Raw genomic sequence first — 26278 nt, 5'->3', positions numbered from 1 at the left:
AAGTTTGCCGCATTAATAGCCCGCCATCAATGACAAAAGCCTACTAAATTCTCGCGTACTTGCATTAAAAAGATCTATACTAGATGTCTCTGCATGCTTGTATCAAAGTCAAATTCACATTTCACTTTCAAATGCAATCGCAAATGGAATAAAAGTGAAATATTATTGTATCGAGTAAGAGAAGAAGAAACATCGACTTTTTCCGAACGATTAACGCTTTCATTATTCGTATTATCTTTGTTGTTGATCAAGAAAAATGTTGATGATCTATCGGCAATCTTGAAAGAAATTTGTGTTATGATTTTGCATGATATTGTTTTAAAGATTATGACAGATGTCTTTTCGTGGTTTAAGAAATACAACTAAAAAAAGAAGATTTTTTGTGAAAAGAGGAACTTTGTCGAAAAGTAATTTCATCGGCGTCAAATATCTAAATCGTATGAATTGAAAGGGAAACAGGTATAGTATATTCGAAGTTACGCGCATACACACACATAGAATGTGAAACACGGCATATTGCGTTATTAGACGATAACCATTAGTTATTAGGGTCGATTGGTATGAATAACTCGACGTAAGGACCACGTTAAAAGAGTCGTTGCAGTGTGCGTGCGTATATGGTAATCACGGTCTTCCGAACGTCGTTGTTCATCGTTGCTCATAAGCCGTAGAGACGTATAAAATGTCAGAACAAATTCACTTATACTAACCTTTGATGTTCGTGCTTGATATTGTTTATGCTATCGAGAGTATACCATCTAGAATTTTATGTGTTTTTTGTGTATGAGTTATTTAAAAGAAATCCTTCTTAAACTTGTTCTATGAGATATTCTTCGTGAGATCTATTTTCATGAATCTGAAAACATATACACATACGCATACAGAGACGCAAGCACACACTTCTCTCTCTCTCTCTCTCTCTCTCTCTCTCTCTCTCTCTCTCTCTCTTCATTAGTAATTTGGCCGTAAACGCTCTTGTTCTTATCAATGTGTTAAGTGACAGCGATGAAGTTAACGCATCTTTTTGCCTCAGCATTATATCACGTAGCGGTGAGTGCTTTAACTAACATGATCTTTTTCTAATAAAACATGTTTGATAGTGGAAACAAACTACGTGGATTTGAAAACTAAAAACTAAAAGAAAATTACACGTATGTATATATAGTAAAAGAATATTTATGAGAGAACGTAATGAGAGTATTCGAAAATGTATATTATGATATTAAATTATTGTTCTCTGTTCATATATCGAATTATATAAAAATGATATTATCATAATCAAATTAAATCTAGAAATGTAATTAATGTTGACTTTGAATGTTGGATGGAAAAGATTTGACATTCCGCGTCATTGTAGTAAAATGATGCGTGGGTCGAAAGTACGTTATAAGTACAATTTGATATGATTATCAATGTTGCATTTTATCGGATGAATGATAGCAAAAGTTTAAGGTCAAATCGTTGACCATTTCGCTAATTATATGTAAAAGGATTATTTAATTAAACGTTTATTTAGAAACGCGAATTCTTGTATTATAATTTTGGATAGAACATTCGAACGATCATAGTTGCTTATTTACGATTTGCGATATCGTCGATGTAAAATGGTTTATATATGTTTTATTCCACATTTACACTAAGTTCATCTTACCCAGAAATAAACTTCTACAAGAAATCGTTAAATTAGATATAATGCGGTAATAATTTGTAGTGTATCTTACCTTTACAAGGATGATAATCTATATATACATACATACATATATACATATATATATATATATATATATATATATATATATATATGTATGTATATATTTCTTTTTTTTTCTTTTCAGTAAAATGAGGGGAAACAATAGGAGCCAATATGAGGACGAGGATTTCTTCAGCGACGGTGGTCCTTGCCCACCTTGTCGACTTGCTATTGATGAGGAAACTGGTAGATTAAAGTACGTAATTTATGAAATTTGCTCTCCATTTTTTGTTTTTTATTAATTATTTGTTTATTTTTTTTTTTTTTTAATCTAATATTTCATTAGATGGTGCACAGAAGGCGATGATACTTGGCGATTTCGCGTCAGACTAATGCTATTGATACCCGCGGTTTTGTTGCCAATCACTATAATTTTCATTGCTTTATCGCGATCACAAATCACCGATAAATTACCCCATCGTCGTACATTTAGCCCTATTCATAATTCTCAAGAACAGACTAAGAATAATTTCGTTGAAAATTATAATACCTTGCTCCGATCATCCGAGAGCAAAGAAACGCAACACTCTATCGATGGGAATGAAGATGAAGATGAAATTCGTATCTCCGAAATTCAAACAAGTTACGTACCACCAAACGTTCATTTTTTAATACAATCTTCGAAACGACGGAAGAGGCATACGGATGCGGTAATATATATGTGTGTGTGTGTGTGTGTGTGTGGATAAGGAATTCAACTGATTGCATCGAGTATCATCGGTTTAATTTTATTTACTCTTATTTATTTATTCATTTTTCCTTGTTTGTAGGAAACAACGTTCGAAAAAAGGAACGATTACAGTGCTATCAAATCGATCGATGAAATACGCGAGAGAATCCTATGTAAGGAAAAAGAAAAAGTAGTTGTAAGTAGCAAATCCCACGTAAAATAATTAGGCAAATCTTTTTAAATCATATCATAGCGAAGTTCGAGATTGATTTTAACACAGATAGCTGGTGACGCCACTGAGAAAACGACTGCAGGTACGTCGAACGACGAAACGGATTATTTTCTACTCGACTATAATCCAGAATTAGAATTCGATGAGCCCTACGCATACAGCGATATACAGGATTACGAAGATTACTCGAAGTTGGTACTCCCTTTTCTCATTTTCATCCTACGTTCACGTAGCGTTTCTAATCGCATTCTGCGTTCTGCGTTTTGCGCTCTGCGTTCTTCGTTCTGCGTTCTTCGATCTGCATTCTGCGTTTTACGCGTAGAGAGGAAAAGACGGAGCACGTAGCTACGGAAGAAAACGAACAATTAGATTTTGGGTCATTGAATCAAAGATATCGAAACGTGAAGGATAAGACGGATGAAGGTTCGCAAGACCGCCTAATTGATCATACCGAGCGGATTAGCACTTATTCCGTTTCCATTGGTAACGCTTACGGACGATGGCCTGTACCCGATCACCACGATAAACATGCCCCACCCGATTTCCGTGCTTTTTGGAAAGACGAAGGAAATGAGAAAAGCATCAGAGAGGCTCAAGGTATGCAAGATGCTGCATACCGATCAATTTTACCGATCCTTTTATGGCTCATATTAAGAGCTGATACTTATCTTAGCAAGGATAATGTTAGAATACATGGATAAGACTGCCAATCCGTGTCAAGATTTTTATCAGTATGCCTGTGGAAACTGGGAGAAACGTAATCCCATTCCAAAGGATAAGGCGGCCTACGATACCTTTGAGATGTTAAGAGAATCACTAGATATTGTTTTGAAAGAATTGCTGGAAGATGAAGTTCCGCATAACATGAGATTAAATACTGACGATGCAACGGTCAAAGCAAAGTATCATTTTCAGAGTTGTATGAATTACGGTGAGTTAAAATTGACCTAGCCAAATATTAATTTTCTTTCCTTATAAACGATTAAATGTATAAATAACATATGCCTAGAGATCTTGGAGCAGCGTATGGAACAGCCGGTGTTACAACTTTTAGAGGAGCTCGGTGGCTGGCCAATCTTGAAGCCCGATTGGGATTCCGATAAGTTCGACTGGTTGCTTTTGGTCGCACAATTGCGTCTATACAATAATAATATTCTTATTTCCGAATGGGTTGGTCCGGATATTAAAAATAGTGACCAATATGTTATACAAGTGAGAATGTGATGATATTAAAATAACTTGAAATTCTAACGTATTTTAAATACGAATAATAAGATCACATTTTCTTGAATCTTTTGCAGTTCGATCAAACGTCCCTTGGTCTCCCTACAAGAGACTATTTTCTTCAGCCATCTAATATGATTTATCTAAACGCTTATAAAGATTATTTCATTAAAATAGTAACCCTCCTTGGTGCTTCCTTGCAAAATGCCACTGTTCATGCAAATCAATTGATAGAATTTGAAACAAAACTCGCAAAGGTATAACTAATGCGCGTTGTACAAATAATATCAAATATAAGTACATACGTATACAAAATGTTTTATAATAATAATAATAATAACAATAATAATAATAATAATAATAATCATCATCATCATCATAATCATAATCATAATCATAATAATATTAGTAACAATAGTAACAACAACAACACAACAAGAAGAATAAATAATAATTATTATTATTATCATTACGTTTTCATAGATTACATTTTCACCCGACGAGAGACGGAACGTTTCAGAACTTTATCAAAAAATGAGCATTGACGAATTGAGATCGATGGTGCCTCAAATCGATTGGCGTAAATACCTTTCGATCGTTTTAGCACGTCCCGTGAATACTTCTGAACCGGTTGTCGTATTTGCCCTACAATATATTCAAGATTTGGTGAATTTACTCTCAGAAACCGAACCCAGGTGAATATTTCAATGTCCTTTACCTTTTCATATTAGCGATACAAAAGTTTATGCCTCAACTATTTTTTGTTTTCTTAGAACTATAGCGAATTATCTTTTATGGAGATTCGTACGGCACAGAGTGAACAATTTAGATGATCGTTTTCAAGAAGCTAAACAAAAGTTTTATTACATTCTTTTTGGGATAGAACAAGCCCCTCCTAGATGGAAGAATTGTGTATCACAAGTCAATGCTAATATGGGTATAGCCGTTGGTTCCATGTTTGTTCGAAAATATTTTGATGAAAAGAGTAAGAATGATGTAAGTTATACGACCGCATAAAAGAGTTAATTCAACAAAAAAATACCATTTTTTGATTATATCATATTAATATTAATCTTTTTTAATCAAATAATAATTTTGTAGACGCTATCTATGACACGAGAGATACAAGAATCATTTAGGGAATTACTGAATCAAACTACTTGGATTGACAACGAGACGAAACGATTAGCTAGCGAAAAAGTAAATGCTATGCTTTTGAGAATTGGTTATCCCGACTTTATCCTACAGCCACATTTATTAAATGAACGATATAAAGATGTACGTCGGGCAAACTCTCTCAATTGCATTATTCTTATAAAGATAATTTACTTTGATTTGATCTACTGTCCAGGTCGTAATCCATCCGGATAAATACTTTGAGAATACGTTAAATATTTTACAACATTTGACAAGAGTAGAGCAAGATCGTCTTGGCAGTTCGGTTAATAAAACTTTGTGGAATACCGCACCTGCAGTTGTCAATGCCTATTACAGTCGCTACAAAAATCAGATAAGTCAGTCCTCTTTCCGATGTTATATCAATGATATTTTTCATTAGATTTTGGTTGCACTAGTTTTTTCTTTCTTCCTTGCTTCCTAAGAAAGTCAATTATTAGTTCGGCATAGAAATTTCGTTAGTGTCAATTATAATCAATGATTTAGTTACAAAATTACACATTTAATTACAAGAATTAATATTGCAATATGCCGAAATGCGTTATGTGTCAGATATCAAGGTAGAAATTTAATTCAAGGATATCAATGGAATTGATTGCATTTCTCTTTTTGTATTCCTCCATCTTAGTGTTTCCAGCGGGCATACTACAACCGCCCTTTTATCACAGATACTTTCCAAAGAGCTTGAATTACGGAGGAATCGGTGTAGTGATCGGTCATGAAATTACCCATGGTTTCGACGACAAGGGTAGATTGTTCGATAAGAATGGTAATCTACACAGGTGGTGGAAAAACGAAGATATCAATGGCTTCCATGAGAGAGCAAAATGTCTTATTGGTAAAAAATTCATTGGTATCGCATCGATATATAGTCTGTCTTGAATATACTTCATTATCGATAAAAAAGTTCAGCTATATTTTAGACCAATATAGTCGCTATACAGTAAGCGAAGTTGGCGCACAAATCAACGGTGTAAATACGCAAGGAGAGAATATCGCTGATAACGGAGGCATCAAACAAGCATTTAAAGTAATCTTTCTCTTTGAAATATGAGAAATATTATACAAAATCTTTATACGCGTAAAAGATGATAAAAATGATGTTATAGGCTTATGAAAGATGGTTATATATAAATGGCGACAAGGATGAGACTCTGCCTGGTATCAGCGCAACTGGAAGGCAATTGTTCTTTTTGAATTTCGCTCAAGTTTGGTGTGGATCAATGCGACCAGAAGCTGCTAAAAATAAATTAAGAATTGCTGTCCATGCTCCTGGGAAATTTCGCGTGATCGGTACGCTGTCAAATTCAAAGGCTTTCGCGGATGTCTTCCATTGTCCCCTTGGTACACCTATGAATCCTATTAACAAATGTTCAGTTTGGTAACATAGCCGTAGATAATTATAAAAAATGTCCTTTCGAAATAGATCGTGTGTGTGTGTGTGTGTGTGTGTGTGTGTTTAATATCATATCATATATATATATATATATATATATATATATATATTGCTTTTATTAAGTATAAATGTATTTTGCAATAAGTTATCCTTTGTTCAATGGAATATATTTTTAACTCGATTTAGCTCGCGTTTATCTACAAAACCGAATGAATGTAAAATTAAAAGAAAAGTAAAACAAAAACAGAAGAGGAAACATAAAAAAACTTTGTTTTAAATTTCATTATAAAAGCAAGAAAATCGTAAGTCAATTTTATGCTTTGAACAATACGTTCATTATTTTATATTTTGTCTTCTTTAATATTTTGCGCTACTAATGTTTACAATTTTTTACGAATAATGATGAATTATCAAAAAGACATTCCATGTCACCAATGAGATACATTCTGTACACGTTGTTAATGTTAATTACTTTATTACGTAATACTCACAGCGGTTCGAAAACGCACGAGTTGTTTCCACGCAAGTTATACACATAAAGAATTTTCGGTAAAAACAATAAAAAATGTATATACATTCCTTTATAAATAAATATAATATGTATATCTATATGTGTTTATATATGCGTATACATATAAGTTTCCGTGAGTTTTTAGTATGCGCACTTAAAAAATGACGTTCATGACCCATTAAAAATCGGAATGAATATTATTGATCCTATGTTGAGACCTCAAAAGTCTTGGTAAGTGTTTTGTGTATGTATGTATGTGTATGCGTACAGGTTGGCTACATAGATTATACCAGCATAGATTATACCATTTTTTCATCTCGTTGCTACGTTTCTACTTGTTTATTATTTTATTTTTATTTTGCACTTTTGATATCCGTTGTAGTTTGTTGAAATTTGTGTAATATCACAATTAATTTTAATGCAACGAGATGTTTCCCACTTTCGAAAAAATAACGTTTACAAAAGCCTAAATCGTTTCCATATTCTATATATTTGATATTTTCTTTATTCGATATTTTCTACGATAGGCGCAAATTATATTGTCGTATGTGTAAAGAGTTCACACATAGTTGTATTGGTAAATTTTTTTAATATTCCTTTTTCCATCTTGCTTTCAAAATCTCCCCTTTTTTATAAAAAAGAAAAAAAGAAATGTGGATATCAAAAATTCTATGAGGTAAAAAATTTGAAACTGTTCGGAAACAAAGATTACTTTCTAATGATGGAAAATTGGAAAAGTATAATTATTAATAACTATTAATGTGAGAATGGGGAGATGTTTGAAACGCGTTATCAAACAGGAGCTAGTACTTGATGTACTTACAAGAATTAATAAGCTCTGTCAACCTGCACATGTTCGCAGTAATTTGTAATGTGTGTGTGTGTGTGTGCGTGCGCGCGCGCGTGCGTGTGCATATTACATATGTACATATGTACATATGTACACACACACACACACACACACACACACATGCGCGCGCGTATATGTGTGTAATGAATACTGCATAAGTAATACAACCCCTGTTATTGCAAATGTTTCATATGAATTAACACAAATCGTAACAACATTTCAAAAAAGGACACATTTGTCACATAGAGATTCCAATAACCTTAACTCTATTATGTATAGACATTATAAATCATTATTACATGAGCTTGGACATTTTACCTTCTACAGCATTTTATCAAAATTGGCCTATTAAATATATAAACATATGTTTCGCATGTACTACTTCCGTCCACTTAATAAAACGACGTGGAATTATACCATAACTTCCTGTTAACGTCTATTAATGTCATTGCGTATACGTATTACGTGATAACAGAGATCTTCACTTATGCAGAAACTGGTACTCCAAAATGTCTTCTTCATCTGTAAAAAATAAAAATATTTCATGTTCCAAAGTACATAATGTTATATATCTACTGCACTAAAAGGGCGCTATACACTTAAATACACATACATTCTGTTGCAATTATAATGTTTGTGCAATGATAATTCAAAAATATAATCTATCAAAAGTGTGTATATAATAATAATACAAATGCAAACATATCAAATGCTAAACATCAACGGTGCAAGAAATTTTATTTTTTTGTTTTGTTTTTTTTTTTCTTTCTCTTTTTTATTGTTGAAAGATACAACCTCTCTGCAAATTCAGAATAATTGTTTGCTTTCAAAACAATAAGAGTTCATACTCAGATTACTGTTGCAAAAGTAGCCAAACCTTGTAATTGTAATCATTCTATGCTCTTTAATGGAATCTAAAAGAAAATATTAAAATAAAACTACACTCACAAATATTATCTCTGGTATTGTTGTCCAAATTACTTGTCTGCGTGCGACATTCTTCGTGCATACGTCGGCCTGCATAAACCATCAGCGCAGCACAAGGCACAAAAAGGATTCTATTATGTCTTTGACATAATAATAATCCATATGCATATAACAGCAGTCAGAAAGTAAATTGAGTCGCTATCAATTTTCAAATGAAAAAGCAGGCGCGACCTTTTAGAGCAGCAGAAGTGAAAAAACAAAAATTAAACCAATGATATGTCTGCGAACCACAAGATATATCCATAAAATATATCGCGATTAAAGTAACAAGATATTTAAATATTATTGATGATATGAAATTATTTAGTAAGTTTATTAAAAGAATGAAACTCTTGAGGTGCTCAGACATACCATATCAAACCTATCGGCAACATAAAATATTTTTATATTTTACAATGATTTATAATGAGATGGTTGTATGATAATATTGACGAAGAACTTTTGTAACTAGTTTTTACGATACATACATATAGATAGGGATGCATAATTTGTTAAATTAAAACGTTCAATTTCACTATGCAATTTTTCATATAAGTTACAATATAAGTTACAGTGATGACAATTACCTCTTTACCGTTATTAACTACCATATTATCAATTCATGTATGAAATCTTCTACAAATTTTTATACGTGTGTGTGTTGTGTATAACCATGTCATTGGTTATTATTCAGTAAGCAATTTTATGTATCTATATCTATCATATATACAATACATATATAATGGGTATCCAAAGTATATCTACAGACAAGTTGCAATATTTAAAATTATTAACGTTTATCCAAATTAGATTAATAATTTATTTAATTAATATTGAAGAAAATATTTTCATTTATAAATTATTTTATAATAAAATCGAAAGTCGAGCATAGGAATGAAATTTGAAAAATTGCATAGGGTCGATTTTATAAAATTGTTCTTCATATTATTGTAAAACAACAAATACATAAAATTTGCAATAATATATATATATATATATATATATATATATATATATATATATACACACACACACTCGTATTTAGCAATTGAACGAATTCATATATTTTAAGAGAAAATATATTCTAAATACTATGCAGTGCATGAAAAAGAATCAGTCATAATATAATTTGGAAGTGAACACAATTTTATATACAATATTTCGGTTCTAGGAGTATGCACAAAATCATATTTTCTATCATGTTTGTTTCCTTGTATAAATGCAGAAGGCATTTTTTGTACTGAGAATATATAACTTTTGAAATGAACATGTATAATAAATAAATTATACAGATATATAAAAAAAATATTTACTACAATGTATCATTAATAAGTGCATACACCTGAAAAATACGTGTACAAGTTTTGTTGTTTCCTTGCACTTTTAACACAGATAAGATGGCACATTTAATACAAGAATAATGATTTAACCTTATATATGTACACATTATCGAACCTTTTATGGTGTTATACCAAATAATACAGTTGTAAACAGCTTTTTTCATTCAGATAATTTCAGATGTTTGGAATAAAATAAAAGCGTTTGTGTCACACATATAATAGTAATAGTAATAGTAATAATAATAATAATAATAATAATAATAATAATAATAATAATAATAATAATAATAATAATAGTAGTAGTAGTAGTAGTAGTAGTAATAGTAGTAGTAGTAGTAGTAGTAGTAGTAGTAGTAGTAGTAGTAGTAGTAGTAGTAGTAGTAGTAGTAGTAGTAGTAGTAGTGTAGTAGTAGTGTAGTAGTAGTAGTAGTAGTAGTAGTAGTAGTAGTAGTAGTAGTAGTAGTAGTAGTAGTAGTAGTAGTAGTAATGCAGTACAGTAGTGTAGTAGTAGTAGTAGTAATGCAGTACAGTAGTGCAGTAGAGTAGTAGTGGTAGTAGTAATAATAGTCGTAGTAGTGGTAGTAATGCAGTAGAGTAGTGTAGTAGCGCAGTAGAGTAATAGTAGTAGTAGTAGTAGTAGTAGTAGTAGTAGTAGTAGACGTAGTGGTAGTCGTAGTAGTCGTAGTAGTGGTAGTAGTAGTAGTAGTAGTGCAGTAGAGTAGTGTGGTAGCCGTAGTAATAGTAGTAGTAGTAGTAAAAGTAATAATAATAATAATAATAATAATAATAATAATAATAATAATAATAATAATAATAATAATAATAATATAATAGTAATAATAGTAGTAGTAGTAGCAGTAGTAGTAGTAGTAGTAGTAATAATAATAATAATAAGAAGAATAATAATAATAATCAAACGATGCATCAACTATTGCATAATGTGCCTTTATAAATTTGGCAAATGCCTGACTTTACACATTCTTCATCATATAAAGATTATTTAAGGCAAGAGTTGGTGAATCGTTCAGTACATGGAATAATACAGTGTTGATTTTAAAGGAATAGTTGGCCCATTGTCGTAGACAGTCCTAAAATGCAATGAATGGAGAAATATTAATATTATTACAGACCATTTATTACAGACAGGTACACATGCACTATATGCTATTAATACCTTATTTCAACATACATTTTTGTCAATAGTGTTATTTTTGTGATCATGCTTGTGCTTTATATTTTGTGCTACCATGCTTTTGCAAGTAGAATTACATTAAGATTAAAGCATATATCACTGTGCATCTACTACAGAAGAAATAGATTTCTAGTGATAAATAAGTAATTCATTCAAGTAATTTCATATTTTTATATACTACTATCTAGTATTTAATTTTATGAAAAGTTATAATAATATTTCTATTTTTTTTAAATAATTTTAAATGGATTAATATAGAAATAAGCTGTTTATATACACGCGCATATTTGATTATGATATTTATACTTATATGAATGAATAAATACTGACATAAACATGAGAATAAATTGTCCAGAAAGTTTTTAGCAAGAAATTGGCTTTAAAGTATATATAATAACTTTATGGATTAGTAATAATCTAATAATGTCCAACAAAATGGCACTTATTTAATATTTAGATCCAGTGTTAAATTATATATTACGATTATTATATATATTAAGTTTTAATCTACTACACAAAAAACTAGTAATACATCTATTGTATAATTATGTTACTATACTTGTTATATCTTGATTTACTCTACATGTAGTTTAGCCAAAAATAGCACGTCTGTCACAAATCTACCAAATTCAAAATCTGTTTGAAAGTTATTTTTCTTCTTCTTCTTATTATTATTATTATTATTATTACTATTACTATTTCTATTACTATTACTGTCGTTATTGTCTTTAATATTGTCGCTTTGCTGTTGGTACAATAACTATCAATGTCAGTATTATTATTTTATCCCTAAAAAATAAGTTTAATCTATTCATACTGTTAATACTAGTATCAATATTATTTGACATAAAATTCTAAATATTTCTACTTATAAATAAAAAAGAATTAATAATTTAAATATCCTTTTGCATAGCGGAGCGAAAATAATTTTATATCATACTTTCAATTTAATCTTGTACTTCATTGTACCGTTCAAATTTTTGTTGAAAATATTTTAGGCAATAGAATCAATAGAAAACTGAGATATGATCAACGTTATTTAAAATTTGTTATTTTAATATTAAATTATTTTAATATTGTCAAAGATATTATAATATTCCGTACTATTCTAAGAGGTTATTATATAAAAAGACATTAGTATTTACATTTATGTAATACATGCAAACATTGAAATAAAAATATGTTAAATAGGTTTAAAACTAAAAATTTATTACACAGCATAGTGCAAACAATATGCAAATGTGTATTAATACACATGAGTAATACCAAAAATATTGCAGGCTATATATACTAAATTAATGAATGAATGCTATACTATCATGCAAGGAATGATATTGATCATAACTACACTAATAGATAGATGTAGTAATTTGATTTTATAACGTATTAACATGAATCGTAAAAAACATCTTAAATCAATATCCAAAATACAAGCCAGACAATGTAAAATTTTATATATATGTACTTATGTATATATATATGTGTGCGCGTATATGTATATATACACACATACACAACGCACACATATATCATGTACTTATTGTTATCTCATGTACATAAGATATCGCATAACATTCTATCATATCCTATGTTTTCAGTCAGATTTATAAGTTATCTATTTACACAATACTAGCATCTACATAACATCGACAAAAAATTCACAAGGATTGCCCATCGCAATACGAAATGACTGTCTACTACCAGATAAGTCTTGTTGATTTTGTTGAGTTCCTGAACCAGTTCCTGTCTGTACAGATTGCTCAGAGCCACTGGATCGACTATGACTTCCATTTGACCTTTTACCATTCGAACCATTCCCATTACCAGAATTCTTACTTGGCATACTTGGCACAGATGGGATATGTAATTCCGATTCGGATGCTGAAGAACAAGACTTCAAGTCGTGGATAGGTTCCTTACAAATATGTTCACTACCTGCACTGCTACCACCTAATAAATCGATGAATGGCCGTATAATCGGCACAGTAAGATCTTTCCACATACAAATGTATGAAACTTGGTTTGTTGCTAATATTTTATAGCAACGATATCAAGTGATCTTATGTAAAATAGAATCTTATAGTATAAATGACAAATTGCAATTGATAAAAAATCTTACCTGAACCACTATGAACACTTTCCTCTCTATGATATCCATATACAGTTGGTTCATTAGTAAAATTAAATGGCATTGGACTGTAACCAGTCGCAGAATGAGGTGCATATGTCCCTGAGTAAGGCATGTCCCAAGCATTAGGAGGTGGTAAAGGTCCAACCGTGTCACAGTCTAATTTCATGCTGCTCATAGCAGAACACAGATCACCAAATATATAATAACATTGTTCGGAAAATGTGATCTTATTCACAGTATGTCTGATGAATCCAGCTTTTAGCATTAATGATGCGTATTTTCTAGCTTCGCGACGATCAATAATTCCTTCTACATGTGTGCTAAGCCAATCAACAACATCTGCCCCAATAAATGCATTTGGAATTGTAATTTTAAGCCACATGCGATCACGAATTTCCAGACCCGAATCAGGACGTGCCATGGCACGTACTATTGTTGGCATATCTGTATTAATGGTAAGGTGAAGTTCCTCTAGTGGTCCTATTCAAAAGAAATTATAATAATTAATAAACACGAATAAATATTGTGTCTGTTATATATAATGTCTATTCATACTAGTCAATTCACTTCTTATTATATTTTGCATACGCGCGTGCGCGCGTCTGCGATCACACATATACTGTGATCAGTATGAGAACTTACGTTCTGTATCTGGTAAAGTACTTGCAAGACTACTTGATGTAGATGTTAATGTTGTAGCACTTGGTGGACGAGGTGGGAAACCTTCGCCTCGTATAGCCGCTGTATGTGCCACCCATGCACCCGGATCTATAGGACGCACTGGTTCTGTTCTTGGTATAGTAAAATAACCTTTCGGATTTGGATCCCAACATTTTGCAACAACTAACTTGATAGGTCTAAAGCAAAAAAAAAGAAAATAAATAAATAAAAAAGAAATGTATATCCTTATTGTAAGAATATATGAATGGAGGTGATTTTTTTCTCTTATTTCTTTTCTAAACAAAAACATCCTATGTCTTCAAACACTTCGATAAAATAGTATGCGCAAATTTACAAACAGATATAATATATTTAAGATAAATTAATAAAGCTCTCTCTTACCCTGGTTTTTGCACGACTTCACGTAGAACTCTTACCGCCTCATCATTCGACATGTTCTCAAAATTAATATCATTAACTTGAAGAATCATGTCACCAGGTTCTATTCGGCCATCTAAAGCTACAGCTCCCCTATATCAATTACAAAAATTTATTTTCATTGAAAAATATTTAACAAATAGAAATGTAGTGAATAAAACTATTTTGTCAATTAATATAATTCAATAAAACACAAATTTGCAGTATGTTTGAAATAGATTTCTTGCAATAATAAAAATAATTTCTAAAGTATTGTGCATTACAAAATATAAAACATCTAAGCAAAACAATTAAGATAATATGAGTTTGCTAATTTCCCCTTATGGCAATGATTTCTTGTTATTTGTTGAACAACAAATTTATTGTTTCAGATAAGAAAAAAATATTTGGAAATAAGGTCTAACATACATTCAGATATATACATGTAATTATTACAAATGCACACACACACACACACACACGCGCGCGCGCGCGCACGCACACACAATAAGTGTGTGTGTATTAAATTTCATAATATTAGGGCTCTGTTCTCACATGAATAATACAGAGAATTATATAATAACTTGTGCATATAAATTTCTATATAATATACATGTATTTAATAATAGTGTATACACACACGCGCGCGCGCATATGTACTTACGTATCTATATGAAGATTTAATATACAGAATAATTTTATTAAATAACGTTAAATAAGTCAAGTATCATACCCTTTCATTATAGATCCAACATAAATTCCTCCATCTCCACCCTTGTTACTTTGCCCAACAATACTTATTCCAAGAAAATTGACAGTGTCCATATTTAATGAAACTGTTATGATATTTAAAGACATTGTGCTATCTGTGATACTGCTAAATGAAGATGTTCGAGACATAGGAGGTAATCTGTGTCTTCTTCTTCTTTGAGGTCTACGCCGATCTAATATGCAAAAAATAAATATGAAGATATAACTAAAAGAATTTCTGAAAGTAACTGAGACAGAACTAAAAATAAATAACAAAAGCTTCGATTAAAATGTAAATGATATTACATATTAACCTAAAGTTGCTCTGTCAACTGCACTACTCATATTAGTATGACGACCTGTTGTAGATGTAATACGACTACTTGCATCATCATCCGATTCTAAGAATGTTGTTGTTTCTAGATCTGAGCTCAATATGGAGGCAGTTTCATAGCCATGACCAGAGCGATGTTTAGAATGACCATTTATTCGCAATCCTATATGCACAATACAAAAATATATTAATTTATATACTTTTTTATACTAAATATATTCTTACAAATTTATGTTGATATGACACAAACCATTATATTTGTTATATTTCTCATATTTGTCTGTATGATGTCTTGAACTTTTATGTAAATGATGCCCTTGTCGGCTACTTATAATACTTTCAGTTTCTGTTAATGTATCATCATGCGAAAGTGGTGGTGGACCACGATTCGTATGTCCTGGTGTTACATGATCAACACGATCATGCTTTACATCGCTATGTGCTACAGAATCGGTACAATGCGAAACACCATCCGATACATTACTACCCTCGGCAGATACCAACTGTTAAAAGTAAACAAATATTTTAAGATTCAATATTTTATAGATTAATACTTGTTGCTATATAAAAGATATATCTTTTACAGAAATATATGTTGTTTCTATTATATGTTGAGATACATATACTTTCAAAATATCTTATAAATCATTATACTATACATTATTTTAAAAAAAAATGTATTATTCGTCAAATGAAAATTGATAAATTTAATAAATGCTAATATCGAATGATGCTCAATAAAAACTTAATGAATAATTAATTCTAACATTTACAATATATACCATATATATATATACGAGTATGTTTAGTTTATATTTAGTTTAAGCACAAGAGTACATACTTACATAGATATTACATGTATATGTCTCATAAATATTTTAGAGCATAATATATCATATAGAAATTATTTAAATAATAATCTAGATAAATATATCTTACCCATGAGACTACTCGTCCATTGAAGCATGGAAGATGCGCATCATCATCTACAATCTCTTCTTTCACAACTCTAATAGAAAAATAAGATAAAGCAAAAGATGAAAATGAAAGAATTTACCACACCCACACCCACCCACACACACACACACACACACACACACACACACACAAAGCGAATATATAAATAATTATCTTCTAATCGAAATATACAGCATATTATCGAAATTCGTAGTATTGAAATAAAAATAAAGAAGCATAAAATTTATAAAGATTTTCTATAGACAAAGAGCCGAATGAATGAGCGCGACGAAATAAAGAAATAAAACAAGTATCGTACATATCGTATATATCTACATAAGATTCGATCTTGAAATAACACATAGCGCGTATCATTATAATGGCTTGACATTCATCTTGAAACTATAAAAAATATAATATAACGTTTTCAACGTGACGGTCGAAAAATGTAAATATTTTATATTCATTTAAATTTGATTCTACTAAAGATGTTTATATCAATTGGACACCAACCCGAAGTCATCGTCCATTGATTTGAAGAAATACTTGTAATTCGGTCGGTTGAGGACATTTTTAAAATCTGCCAAAGTCACCCTCTCCGGTGATATAGTCAGCTTAACCAAATAAGGTGTTTCTTCGTCGTCAATATGGTAAATAATTTTGGTCTCCTCCATGATCGTGAAATAAATAATTCTACGTTGGTTTGATAGAAAACTTATATCAGTCAGGCCCCCACTAACACGAGCAATTGTCTCAAACCAATATGGCGCGTTGCAGTTCGAGCCAAAGCCCTCACGCGCACCGAGTTTTGTAGTAGCATGTAGTCATGAAATAGACACCAAACAGCACTGATTAAAACATTCCAATATACAAATGAGTCATAAAAATCTATTCGTTATTATTCCAAAACTTCTTCCTTTCCGCTTATTCATATCTTCCGTACCCTTCAAATAAATGTCAACACTCCTGCCGACGTAATCACTACAGCGAACCTTCCATTGCGCCCCCACTTCACTACTGTCACGTTCAAAAATCCGCCGATGGTGCTACAATCGCATGCAATGTCTCTTTCCTTAACGAAGATACAAAATAAAGAAGAAATGAAATATTAAATGCTTTTTTCTTATGAATTCTCGATGTTTTAATGTCGGCTTTAATTGTTTTCGTATCATAATGATACAAAAGCTTTGTTCTCTTTCATACAATACGTACTAAAATAGTTAACTTCTTTACTCGAATCAATAAAACATGGAAATCCTAATTTTGTAGGGATTTTGGTGTTGCGGTTACTGTTGCGCCCACTAAACCTTAATTCCGTCGAATGTACGTTATTTCCGTGATTATACGTATTTGTGTATTGTATACTGTTTTATTTTAAAGATAAGAACTTTCATCCAATTTATATGAGGTGCATTTTAAGTTACTTATATGCTCTTGTCTCTGGAATGAATCAATTTTGATATTCCTATTCGGTACTTTTTTTGTACGAGTGGAAAAAGTGGCTAGAATGTCGCACAAAAGTAACTCGACAACATCAACGTTAACGCTGCTTTTTAGAACGATACAGTGCATAATGAACTAAGAAAAATATTTGTCGATAGTTCGTTCAACGAGTATTGAAATGGTAATAAGAAAAGGCGCAAGATCACAGACAAACGACCAAAGATGATTTTTACGATGACAAACTAATATCTTTCTCGTTGAGTTATATTTTTGTCGAACAGTTCGAGAACTCGCTGAGGCGGTAGCCTTAGAACGGTTTCCCGTTACCAGTGGTAGTTACGTCTTACGATTACATATGATTAACGATTATATGGAAGATATATATCTTGAGAGAAAAGAGTTAATAAGCGCATAAAATTTATACGAATATTGTTTGTACCGGATATCTTTTATCTTTTTTTTATTTTTGTCGAATGTTATGAATTATTTATATTGGTTACTATTTTCAAGTTATATATTTTATATTGATTTTAAATTAATTTTACCTTAAATAAAATATGAAACAAAAAGAAATTAACTTCTATAATCGCATAATAAATATAAATCTCACATTTCTTCTACATTTGCAATGCGTTTAACTTCAAGCTATTCCTTATGATGTCTGCAGTTCGACCGATCATTTTTCTGCAATATATAATGATTATATTATATCGATATTTAATTTTTAAGAATATATACACTGTATAACGATAATTCTTTACCAATGATTATTTGAAAATCCATATAATAACTGGTAGGTTGTATTACATTAGAACTCCACACTATACATTGTACCGTCAAAAGTCTATTTGCTGCAATACATTTTATTATATATTAGAAATATTTTTTCATTATATTCTTACATTCGACAATCTAATTGCAATATGTTTTGATTGTTCTGTATTAAAATTACGATATTAAAAATAAAATTACGTGTGAGATTCTTAAATTTTATAGCGACGACAGGAGATACATAATCTTTTTGCCCTCTAAATGGAAAATATTCAATAGGGAAGCCAGGATTAGGAATGTATTCAATTTTTCCGATATGTTCCTTGTCTATGTTGTCTGCTCCATTGCAAGATAACCAAATATAGACCTATTTTTGAAGTACGTAACATAACGCACACGTATAATTAAAGTATTCATATTTGAATTTTATTTAATGGATTTTGAATGACATACTTTATCTGATTTCTTAATGATTTTTTTCAAAAAATTTGGCATAGTACGTGGTAATACAGAAGATCGATTATAATAATGCGGAATCCAACCAAGTCTCTACAATGCGTGATATTAAGCTCTGATAAGTATAAAGTATATAAATACAATAAATTGCATAAAGTAATCGTAAAGATCGATTTTATAATCGATATGTAATCAAAAATTAAAGACAATAAGTAAATGAACTTACTTTATTGAATTTAATCAGAACACAAGGCTGAATCGGTATCGTATATCCGTAAGGAGCTTTTCCGCAAGTACCGAGACTTTTTACATCAAAGAAACAGGGCTTTAATTTACTATATGGTCTCAATTGATCCTCACTGCATTTTAATTCTCGTTGCGTGCTATTCATCGTGTAATCTGTGTAACATGGTTTTTCCTTTATATTCTATGATTCTTTTCTCTTCAAAATTATCATCGTACATATCGAATTAGACTTGTCATGAAAGAAAGTATTATATTTGTAAAATTTATATATGTATATTACAAGTCTCCTGCATACATATATGTACCTTTTAAAAAGTCTGTTAAAGCTTGAACGTATCGTTTGGATCGAGCATTTTTATTTGTTTCACTTATCCAAATGATCGGCGAAGTAAGCGGTAATGGAATATTCGGTTTGTAACCGATTCCTGTTTGAAATATTAAAAAATAAAATATAAAGGAACAATAGATGAAGGAAAGAGAAATGAGATTGATATATGAGAAACCTGGATTTTCGATAATCAACGATGTCGGTAATACACGAAGATCATCTAAAAGACTTCGAACATTGAGCAAACCACTGTATGTAAAGAACGGTTTTTTTAAATCCTTTATATATAGAAGACTCAAGTACATTTGTAATGCAAAAATTGAACCGAGGACACCAAAAAAGAAAAAGTAAAAGATGACCACTTCACCTGTTTCATTTATATGGACATATAATCTCATCATTTTTATATCATAAAATATCCATACGCATGATAAATATTATATATAATTATTAATTTCTGAGAAATTGAGGAAGGATATATATATATATATATCCTTATATATATATATATATATATATATATATATATAGAGAGAGAGAGAGAGAGAGAGAGAGAGAGAGAGAGAGAGAGAAATAAGTTTGCTCCATCTACATGTGTACGTGCGTGGTAACTTACATAAGTAATTTCATTAAAATAATATTGTATTTAGAAAAAGAAAATGATACCAATAGATTATATTTTTACCCCATTCTTTTGCAGTTCTGTCGAAAAGTGTCTTCTTTTCATTATTCCAAATAAATTTCAAAAAGTTTTTTATCGGCCCTAAATCCGGTTGTGGTTTTCTTTTTTTATAATAAGTTTCATCATGTAAAATAATCATTTGCAAATATTTTTATATTTTTCGTAACTATCGTACTTGTAACAGTTATATATAATGCTTGTTAGAATGAAAATTGATAATTACCAATTACTTTTTCTGATTGTGAATATGGCAATTGTGCATATGAAGTGAATCGCGATCATTATTATATCGATAAAATATTCAATTATATACATATATATGAACCTGCAATGTTTGAACGATACTTTTATTGACAAAAGGATATTTTGTTTTTTTCTTTTTTCTCAATAATAGAAAGATACTTTTGTTTACAATTTCTCAAATGTTTTATGTCCAACAGAGGAGTGCGAATACTCGAAAACGACGAGGAATAGAATACCCAATAAAAAAATGTGAATACATATATCTTTCATATAAGCCAATAGCAATGCGAAGGGAAAACAATTTAATTGTCATAACTTTGTGTATTGTAAAGCGCCCGAAGAATTGATTGCGCTTATGCTCAGTTGAGAATCAGCACATCGGCCAGTCAGCTGACCCGTCTTGTGATAGCAGCCACCAGCTTCTACCAGTCGTATCGGGTGTATTCACTTTATGAAACGCTGAACGTTGTTGTAAGTTTTCCATTGTTACTCGATTTTATTCCTATAATTTTATATTCTTTTACCATTTCTTCTATAAATTGAAATATATTTAATAACTATATCTAATTGATATTAAAAAGTTTATGTTTGTGTAAAATGCGTTTGCCTAGTATCGATCGATTTACGTTGTCTTACATTTCTTCGAATTCGACGATTAATTTTTATACGTAGCTGTATGTTCCTAATAACTATATAAGCTGTAAACGCACATATTTATATGTGTCTGCATTCAATTAAACGCATTTCTCTTGTTCTTGTCATTATATGATTGGTAAATTATCTATTGCTCTTTAAAATCATTTAGCTAGTGTTTAATACAGGGCTACGCCTCTTTTTCGAACAGCCTGCTCTCACGTGAGTTTTCGAAAGATAATCTCTGACAATTAACTCTTTGCTACATCTTATTACGTTACAAAATTATTTTATATAATATAAAATTATAGTTAACGATAATATTACTTGTGAAACGGTTTTTTTTTTATTTTTTTATTTTTTATTTTTTATTTCTTATATTAAAACTGAAACGTCAATAAATTATAATTAAGATATATCTCAGTTATGTCATTGCTGTCACACCTCGATTTCTAATAAATATCTTTCTATTAAACAAATATAATTTCGATGTTTTAATTTTTTTTTTCATTAAAATATTAAAATGCTATTCGTTCTCTTTATTTAATAATTGTATTTTTGTAATAAATATTACTTTTATAATTTCTATTTTTTAGTTTACTCTAGCCTCATTTGATAATTTTCTTACAGGTAGATATCACTTAAATATATAAATAAGTACACAATGACGAGCCACGGGCTGTCAAAAGTTGGAACCGAGGAGAAAGAATCTAAATTTGGATATGTCTATGCCGTTTCTGGGCCTGGTTAGTTTATTATATATATATATATATATAGTATAGAATAAATAATAAATTGCAAAAAATTTAAGATATTAAAAATAACAAACGTTGTAATTTATTTATAGTTGTTACTGCAGAGAAAATGTCAGGCTCTGCTATGTATGAATTAGTTAGAGTTGGGTATTACGAACTGGTAGGAGAAATTATTCGTTTAGAAGGAGACATGGCTACTATTCAGGTATTCCTTATGTTATCTATTTAATAAATCGAATTAAATAATTTTTCGTTTGCATACTCTTTTCTTCTCTATATTGTATTTATATAGGTATATGAAGAAACCAGTGGTGTTACTGTAGGAGATCCTGTACTTCGAACAGGAAAACCATTATCCGTTGAATTGGGTCCTGGAATATTAGGCAGTATTTTTGATGGTATACAGCGTCCATTAAAGGATATTAATGAACTTACCAATTCCATTTATATACCAAAAGGTATTAATGTACCTTGTTTATCACGTACCGCATCATGGGAGTTTAATCCTTCGAATATAAAAAATGGCAGTCATATAACCGGTGGTGATCTATACGGTATAGTTTATGAAAATACCTTAGTGAAGCATAGAATGATTTTACCTCCAAAGAGCAAGGGCACTGTCACTTACATTGCGCCAAATGGAAATTATACGGTCGATGTGAGTTTCAACATTTTTTTTATGTCATAAGGGCTAAGAGTTTTCTTTCATGGAGAATGAGCTTTAAAGGAATAGTTAATTTAACTTGACACAACTTGGCAATATTGAGTAGCTAAATTTGACAACGTCAATTTCTATCCTTGTTTTACAGGATGTTGTATTGGAAACAGAATTTGATGGCGAGAGGCAGAAGTATACTATGCTTCAGGTAAAATCAATGATTATTTAGTTATACATGTATTCTAATAAAAGTAAATCTGTTTGAATCTGGTTAATAATTTCTTTCTAATTCCAAAGGTATGGCCAGTACGTCAACCCCGTCCAGTTACGGAAAAATTGCCAGCTAATCATCCGTTACTTACTGGACAACGTGTATTAGATTCCCTCTTTCCGTAAGACGATTTAAAAACCGTTTTGTACATTATTTTCAAAAGATGTAGAATTTTTTTCTATTATATGATTAAGATTATCTAAATTATTATTTCGTTGATTCAAATTTTATATTATTGTTAATTTTATCGTAGGTGTGTACAAGGAGGAACAACGGCTATTCCTGGAGCTTTTGGATGTGGAAAAACAGTAATTTCTCAAGCTTTGTCCAAATATTCCAACTCTGACGTTATCATATATGTAGGATGTGGTGAACGTGGTAATGAGATGTCCGAAGTACTACGTGATTTTCCCGAATTAACCGTGGAAATCGATGGCGTTACTGAATCCATCATGAAACGTACAGCTCTGGTAGCTAACACTTCCAACATGCCTGTCGCTGCTCGAGAGGCTTCTATTTATACCGGTAAAAATTTATACCAGACAGTCGTTTTATCAACGTATCAAACGTATCGAATATATCGACACGTACAAAATTTCGAAATTTGTAGGTATCACTTTATCCGAATACTTCAGGGATATGGGCTACAATGTTTCGATGATGGCAGATTCTACTTCCCGATGGGCAGAAGCATTGCGTGAAATTTCTGGTCGTTTAGCTGAAATGCCTGCAGATTCTGGTTACCCTGCATATCTCGGAGCTCGATTAGCCAGTTTTTACGAACGTGCAGGAAGGTACAGGCGTGCACTACGTAGAGCATCGATATAAATTTCGATTGTTCAAAACTGATAATACACGTATATTATCCTCTTTATAGAGTAAAATGCTTAGGAAATCCAGATAGGGAAGGATCCGTTAGTATCGTCGGTGCCGTATCTCCACCGGGTGGTGATTTCTCAGATCCTGTGACTAGCGCTACACTTGGTATAGTACAGGTAATAATACGAGTTCATACTTTTTTTCCAAATTTTTACAAATTATTAATTTATTGTAAAATATTACGTATTGTGTGCGTTTACATTAGGTCTTTTGGGGATTGGACAAAAAACTTGCACAACGTAAACATTTTCCATCGATCAATTGGCTTATATCGTACAGTAAATATTTGCGTGCGTTAGATGATTTTTATGACAAGAACTTCCCAGAATTTGTACCATTGAGAACAAAGGTAAAAGAAATTTTACAAGAGGAAGAAGATCTATCTGAGATTGTACAGCTGGTTGGTAAAGCTTCCCTTGCAGAAACAGATAAGATTACATTAGAAGTTGCAAAACTTTTGAAAGACGATTTTCTGCAACAAAACAGGTTAGTTAGTACAATAATGTGTGCATAGATATGTTCTATAAATTTACTCAACTATATCTTTTTTCATAGTTACTCCCCATACGATCGTTTCTGTCCATTTTACAAAACTGTAGGAATGTTAAGAAACATGATTGCATTTTATGATATGGCAAGGCACGCAGTAGAATCTACTGCCCAATCTGACAATAAAATTACGTGGAATGTAATTCGCGACAGTATGGGAAATATTCTTTATCAACTAAGTTCGATGAAATTTAAGGTAAATAATTGTACTCCCTTGTATACGTGTTCAACGTGCATTTGCTCACTTATGTAATTCAAGATCCTCTCGGAGTTCGATTAAAATAAAAATAAGTTATTGTGATATATAATATATAAATAATACATTATATGATAAAAATATATAAAAAAAATTTACAAAAAAAAAACATTATACATTTCAGGATCCTGTAAAGGATGGAGAAACTAAGATAAGAGCTGATTTTGATCAGTTACACGAAGATATCCAACAGGCATTTAGAAATTTAGAAGATTAATTTGCTACAAGAGTATCAACTAGCAACAATGTTGGATTACTTTCATTTTTAGATAGTTTGTGATCGAAGGATATCCCGGTTTAATTTAAAAGAAAAAGAAAAATAAAAGAAAAAGAAAAATAAAAAAAAAATCAAAACAGGAAAAGAAAAGAAAGCACAGAAAACACTATGATTAAATCGATAATTTTTTTCATGATAATAAATTACTTTCATGAAGTAGCAATATGTGTAATGCATTAAATGTACGCTTCTGTGTATATTAGATGATAATGCACCTTTACAATGCATATAAATACGCATAAGACAATAAAGCGCGGGATGTTCTTAGATACCTCTCTGTGTCACTTGGAAATGCGTTTAACAGTCTTATATATTACTTGCAACATTACTTGTGATAGAATCACTTGTAATTAGGAAATTATATAAAATTAGAAGAGATTTCAGTTGGCAATAAATTCTTATCGCTTCCATCTTCTATACATTTGTATAATACACATGTGAAAATATCGCGTGAAATGCTTCCTGGATATAGACACAATGATAAAATATAAAAGCAGAGAATTATCTACTAGAATTTTAATGTATGGTGAAGATACAGAATGATATCAACATTTTTCACTGAATTTAAAAAGCTGCTTTATGTCGTTAAACGACGTTAATTCAGTGCGAGAAAGACATGTTACCATTAGCTGTAATGTATACACCCTCTTCTATCGTTGGAAGAGGAAGACCTTTTTTCGAGCATAGAATCATTGCTGTAGAACGCAAAATGAAAAGTTATACTATATTTGTTGTTTCAGTAACACGTTTGACGTTAATTCTATTGTACAATATGTAAAAAGCAAATAAAAATCATGAATAAAAGGAATATCTTTACCAAATAGTTGTATTAAAAAAGACAGACATTTGATCACTTTTATCAGATTATTTTAATGATGTGACGACGATCAATAATAATTATGTAACAATGCAGTACTATGTACATTAACGATATATTACAATTATTTACTGCCTAATTAAAGTTTAGATGTGTTATTTACTATGTATGTGCAAATATCACATTGTTGTTTACACGAACGTAAAAGTATAATTAATACATTTTACATCCCATCCTAGTTTGTTGTATATTCTATACATTTCTCGCGCGCGCGTTAATATAATAGAAGTATTAAAAATAAAATATGTCCGACGATATTCACAAATATTCAGTTGTATATTTGCAGATCAAAAAATACTCGTAATTGAAATTGCATCCGCATGACGATAGTCAAAATGTAGTGCCTATAATTTTCTCAGTAATGAATGCATTATTAAATGAATCTATGTCAGTGTTAA

The 26278-nt window shown here is 30.8% G+C and overlaps 4 protein-coding genes across 17 annotated transcripts; 2 read left to right on the top strand and 2 right to left on the bottom strand.

Annotated features, from left to right (window-relative positions):
* The first annotated feature begins 137 nt into the window (after window positions 1–137).
* LOC127061664 (neprilysin-4-like) lies at window positions 138–7057 on the top strand. 12 transcript variants are annotated; one of them, XM_050988853.1, is made up of 16 exons: window positions 138–459; window positions 1836–1946; window positions 2037–2400; window positions 2521–2616; window positions 2701–2843; window positions 2975–3249; window positions 3326–3583; window positions 3662–3864; window positions 3954–4133; window positions 4360–4571; window positions 4650–4872; window positions 4978–5154; window positions 5228–5390; window positions 5681–5905; window positions 5976–6082; window positions 6162–7057. In XM_050988853.1, exons 2-16 carry the CDS (start codon window positions 1840–1842, stop codon window positions 6435–6437), a joined length of 3009 nt encoding a protein of 1002 aa, XP_050844810.1. In that variant the 5' UTR covers window positions 138–459; window positions 1836–1839; the 3' UTR covers window positions 6438–7057. The 12 variants fall into 12 exon arrangements, 10 of the variants coding, with proteins under 10 accessions (XP_050844810.1, XP_050844815.1, XP_050844811.1 ...); XM_050988854.1 differs by lacking the exon at window positions 138–459 and adding an exon at window positions 516–1151; XM_050988852.1 differs by lacking the exon at window positions 138–459 and adding an exon at window positions 517–1050.
* A 995-nt stretch (window positions 7058–8052) lies between these two features.
* On the bottom strand, window positions 8053–18916 carry LOC127061673 (segment polarity protein dishevelled homolog DVL-3). 3 transcript variants are annotated; one of them, XM_050988884.1, is made up of 12 exons: window positions 18761–18916; window positions 17070–18683; window positions 16539–16608; window positions 15850–16102; window positions 15580–15762; window positions 15249–15459; window positions 14501–14629; window positions 14081–14295; window positions 13427–13918; window positions 13009–13257; window positions 8758–8826; window positions 8053–8331 (listed from the first exon to the last, which is right to left on the bottom strand). In XM_050988884.1, exons 2-12 carry the CDS (start codon window positions 17228–17230, stop codon window positions 8291–8293), a joined length of 2073 nt encoding a protein of 690 aa, XP_050844841.1. In that variant the 5' UTR covers window positions 17231–18683; window positions 18761–18916; the 3' UTR covers window positions 8053–8290. The 3 variants fall into 3 exon arrangements, with proteins under 3 accessions (XP_050844841.1, XP_050844842.1, XP_050844843.1); XM_050988885.1 differs by lacking the exons at window positions 8758–8826; window positions 18761–18916; XM_050988886.1 differs by lacking the exons at window positions 8053–8331; window positions 8758–8826; window positions 18761–18916 and adding an exon at window positions 9163–11203.
* On the bottom strand, window positions 18645–21209 carry LOC127061938 (sodium/potassium-transporting ATPase subunit beta-2-like). The gene is made up of 8 exons (XM_050989459.1): window positions 21121–21209; window positions 19976–20049; window positions 19778–19897; window positions 19453–19625; window positions 19224–19319; window positions 18972–19137; window positions 18738–18850; window positions 18645–18683 (listed from the first exon to the last, which is right to left on the bottom strand). Exons 1-8 carry the CDS (start codon window positions 21207–21209, stop codon window positions 18645–18647), a joined length of 870 nt encoding a protein of 289 aa, XP_050845416.1.
* Window positions 21040–25824, top strand: LOC127061676 (V-type proton ATPase catalytic subunit A). The gene is made up of 12 exons (XM_050988888.1): window positions 21040–21196; window positions 21989–22104; window positions 22206–22318; window positions 22406–22771; window positions 22923–22979; window positions 23069–23163; window positions 23296–23567; window positions 23653–23836; window positions 23920–24037; window positions 24127–24407; window positions 24477–24666; window positions 24851–25824. The coding sequence occupies exons 2-12, from the start codon at window positions 22023–22025 to the stop codon at window positions 24941–24943; spliced, it is 1851 nt and encodes a 616-aa protein (XP_050844845.1). The 5' UTR covers window positions 21040–21196; window positions 21989–22022; the 3' UTR covers window positions 24944–25824.
* The last annotated feature ends 454 nt before the right edge of the window (window positions 25825–26278 follow it).

The sequence above is a fragment of the Vespula vulgaris genome, chromosome 2 (assembly GCF_905475345.1).
Source record: "Vespula vulgaris chromosome 2, iyVesVulg1.1, whole genome shotgun sequence".
NCBI classification, from domain to species: Eukaryota; Metazoa; Arthropoda; class Insecta; order Hymenoptera; family Vespidae; genus Vespula; species Vespula vulgaris.
This window is presented reverse-complemented; position numbering and strand designations above follow the sequence as displayed.

Coding starts and splice junctions, on each gene's coding strand:
- LOC127061664 (XM_050988851.1), top strand. Junction 5,155..5,227: donor TAAATGAACGATATAAAGAT/GTACGTCGGGCA, acceptor TCTACTGTCCAG/GTCGTAATCCATCCGGATAA. Junction 6,083..6,161: donor GCATCAAACAAGCATTTAAA/GTAATCTTTCTC, acceptor ATGATGTTATAG/GCTTATGAAAGATGGTTATA.
- LOC127061676 (XM_050988888.1), top strand. CDS start 22,023: ATGACGAGCCACGGGCTGTCAAAAGTTGGAACCGAGGAGAAAGAATCT. Junction 24,038..24,126: donor CTACACTTGGTATAGTACAG/GTAATAATACGA, acceptor CGTTTACATTAG/GTCTTTTGGGGATTGGACAA. Junction 24,667..24,850: donor TAAGTTCGATGAAATTTAAG/GTAAATAATTGT, acceptor TATACATTTCAG/GATCCTGTAAAGGATGGAGA.
- LOC127061673 (XM_050988884.1), bottom strand. CDS start 17,230: ATGGAGGAGACCAAAATTATTTACCATATTGACGACGAAGAAACACCT. Junction 13,258..13,426: donor AAGTGTTCATAGTGGTTCAG/GTAAGATTTTTT, acceptor TCGATTTATTAG/GTGGTAGCAGTGCAGGTAGT. Junction 8,827..13,008: donor AAATCAACAAGACTTATCTG/GTAGTAGACAGT, acceptor TGGTTTATGCAG/GCCGACGTATGCACGAAGAA.
- LOC127061938 (XM_050989459.1), bottom strand. CDS start 21,209: ATGGAAAACTTACAACAACGTTCAGCGTTTCATAAAGTGAATACACCC. Junction 19,626..19,777: donor TTTAACAGACTTTTTAAAAG/GTACATATATGT, acceptor CATGTTACACAG/ATTACACGATGAATAGCACG. Junction 18,851..18,971: donor AAAATTTAAGAATCTCACAC/GTAATTTTATTT, acceptor AATGTATTGCAG/CAAATAGACTTTTGACGGTA.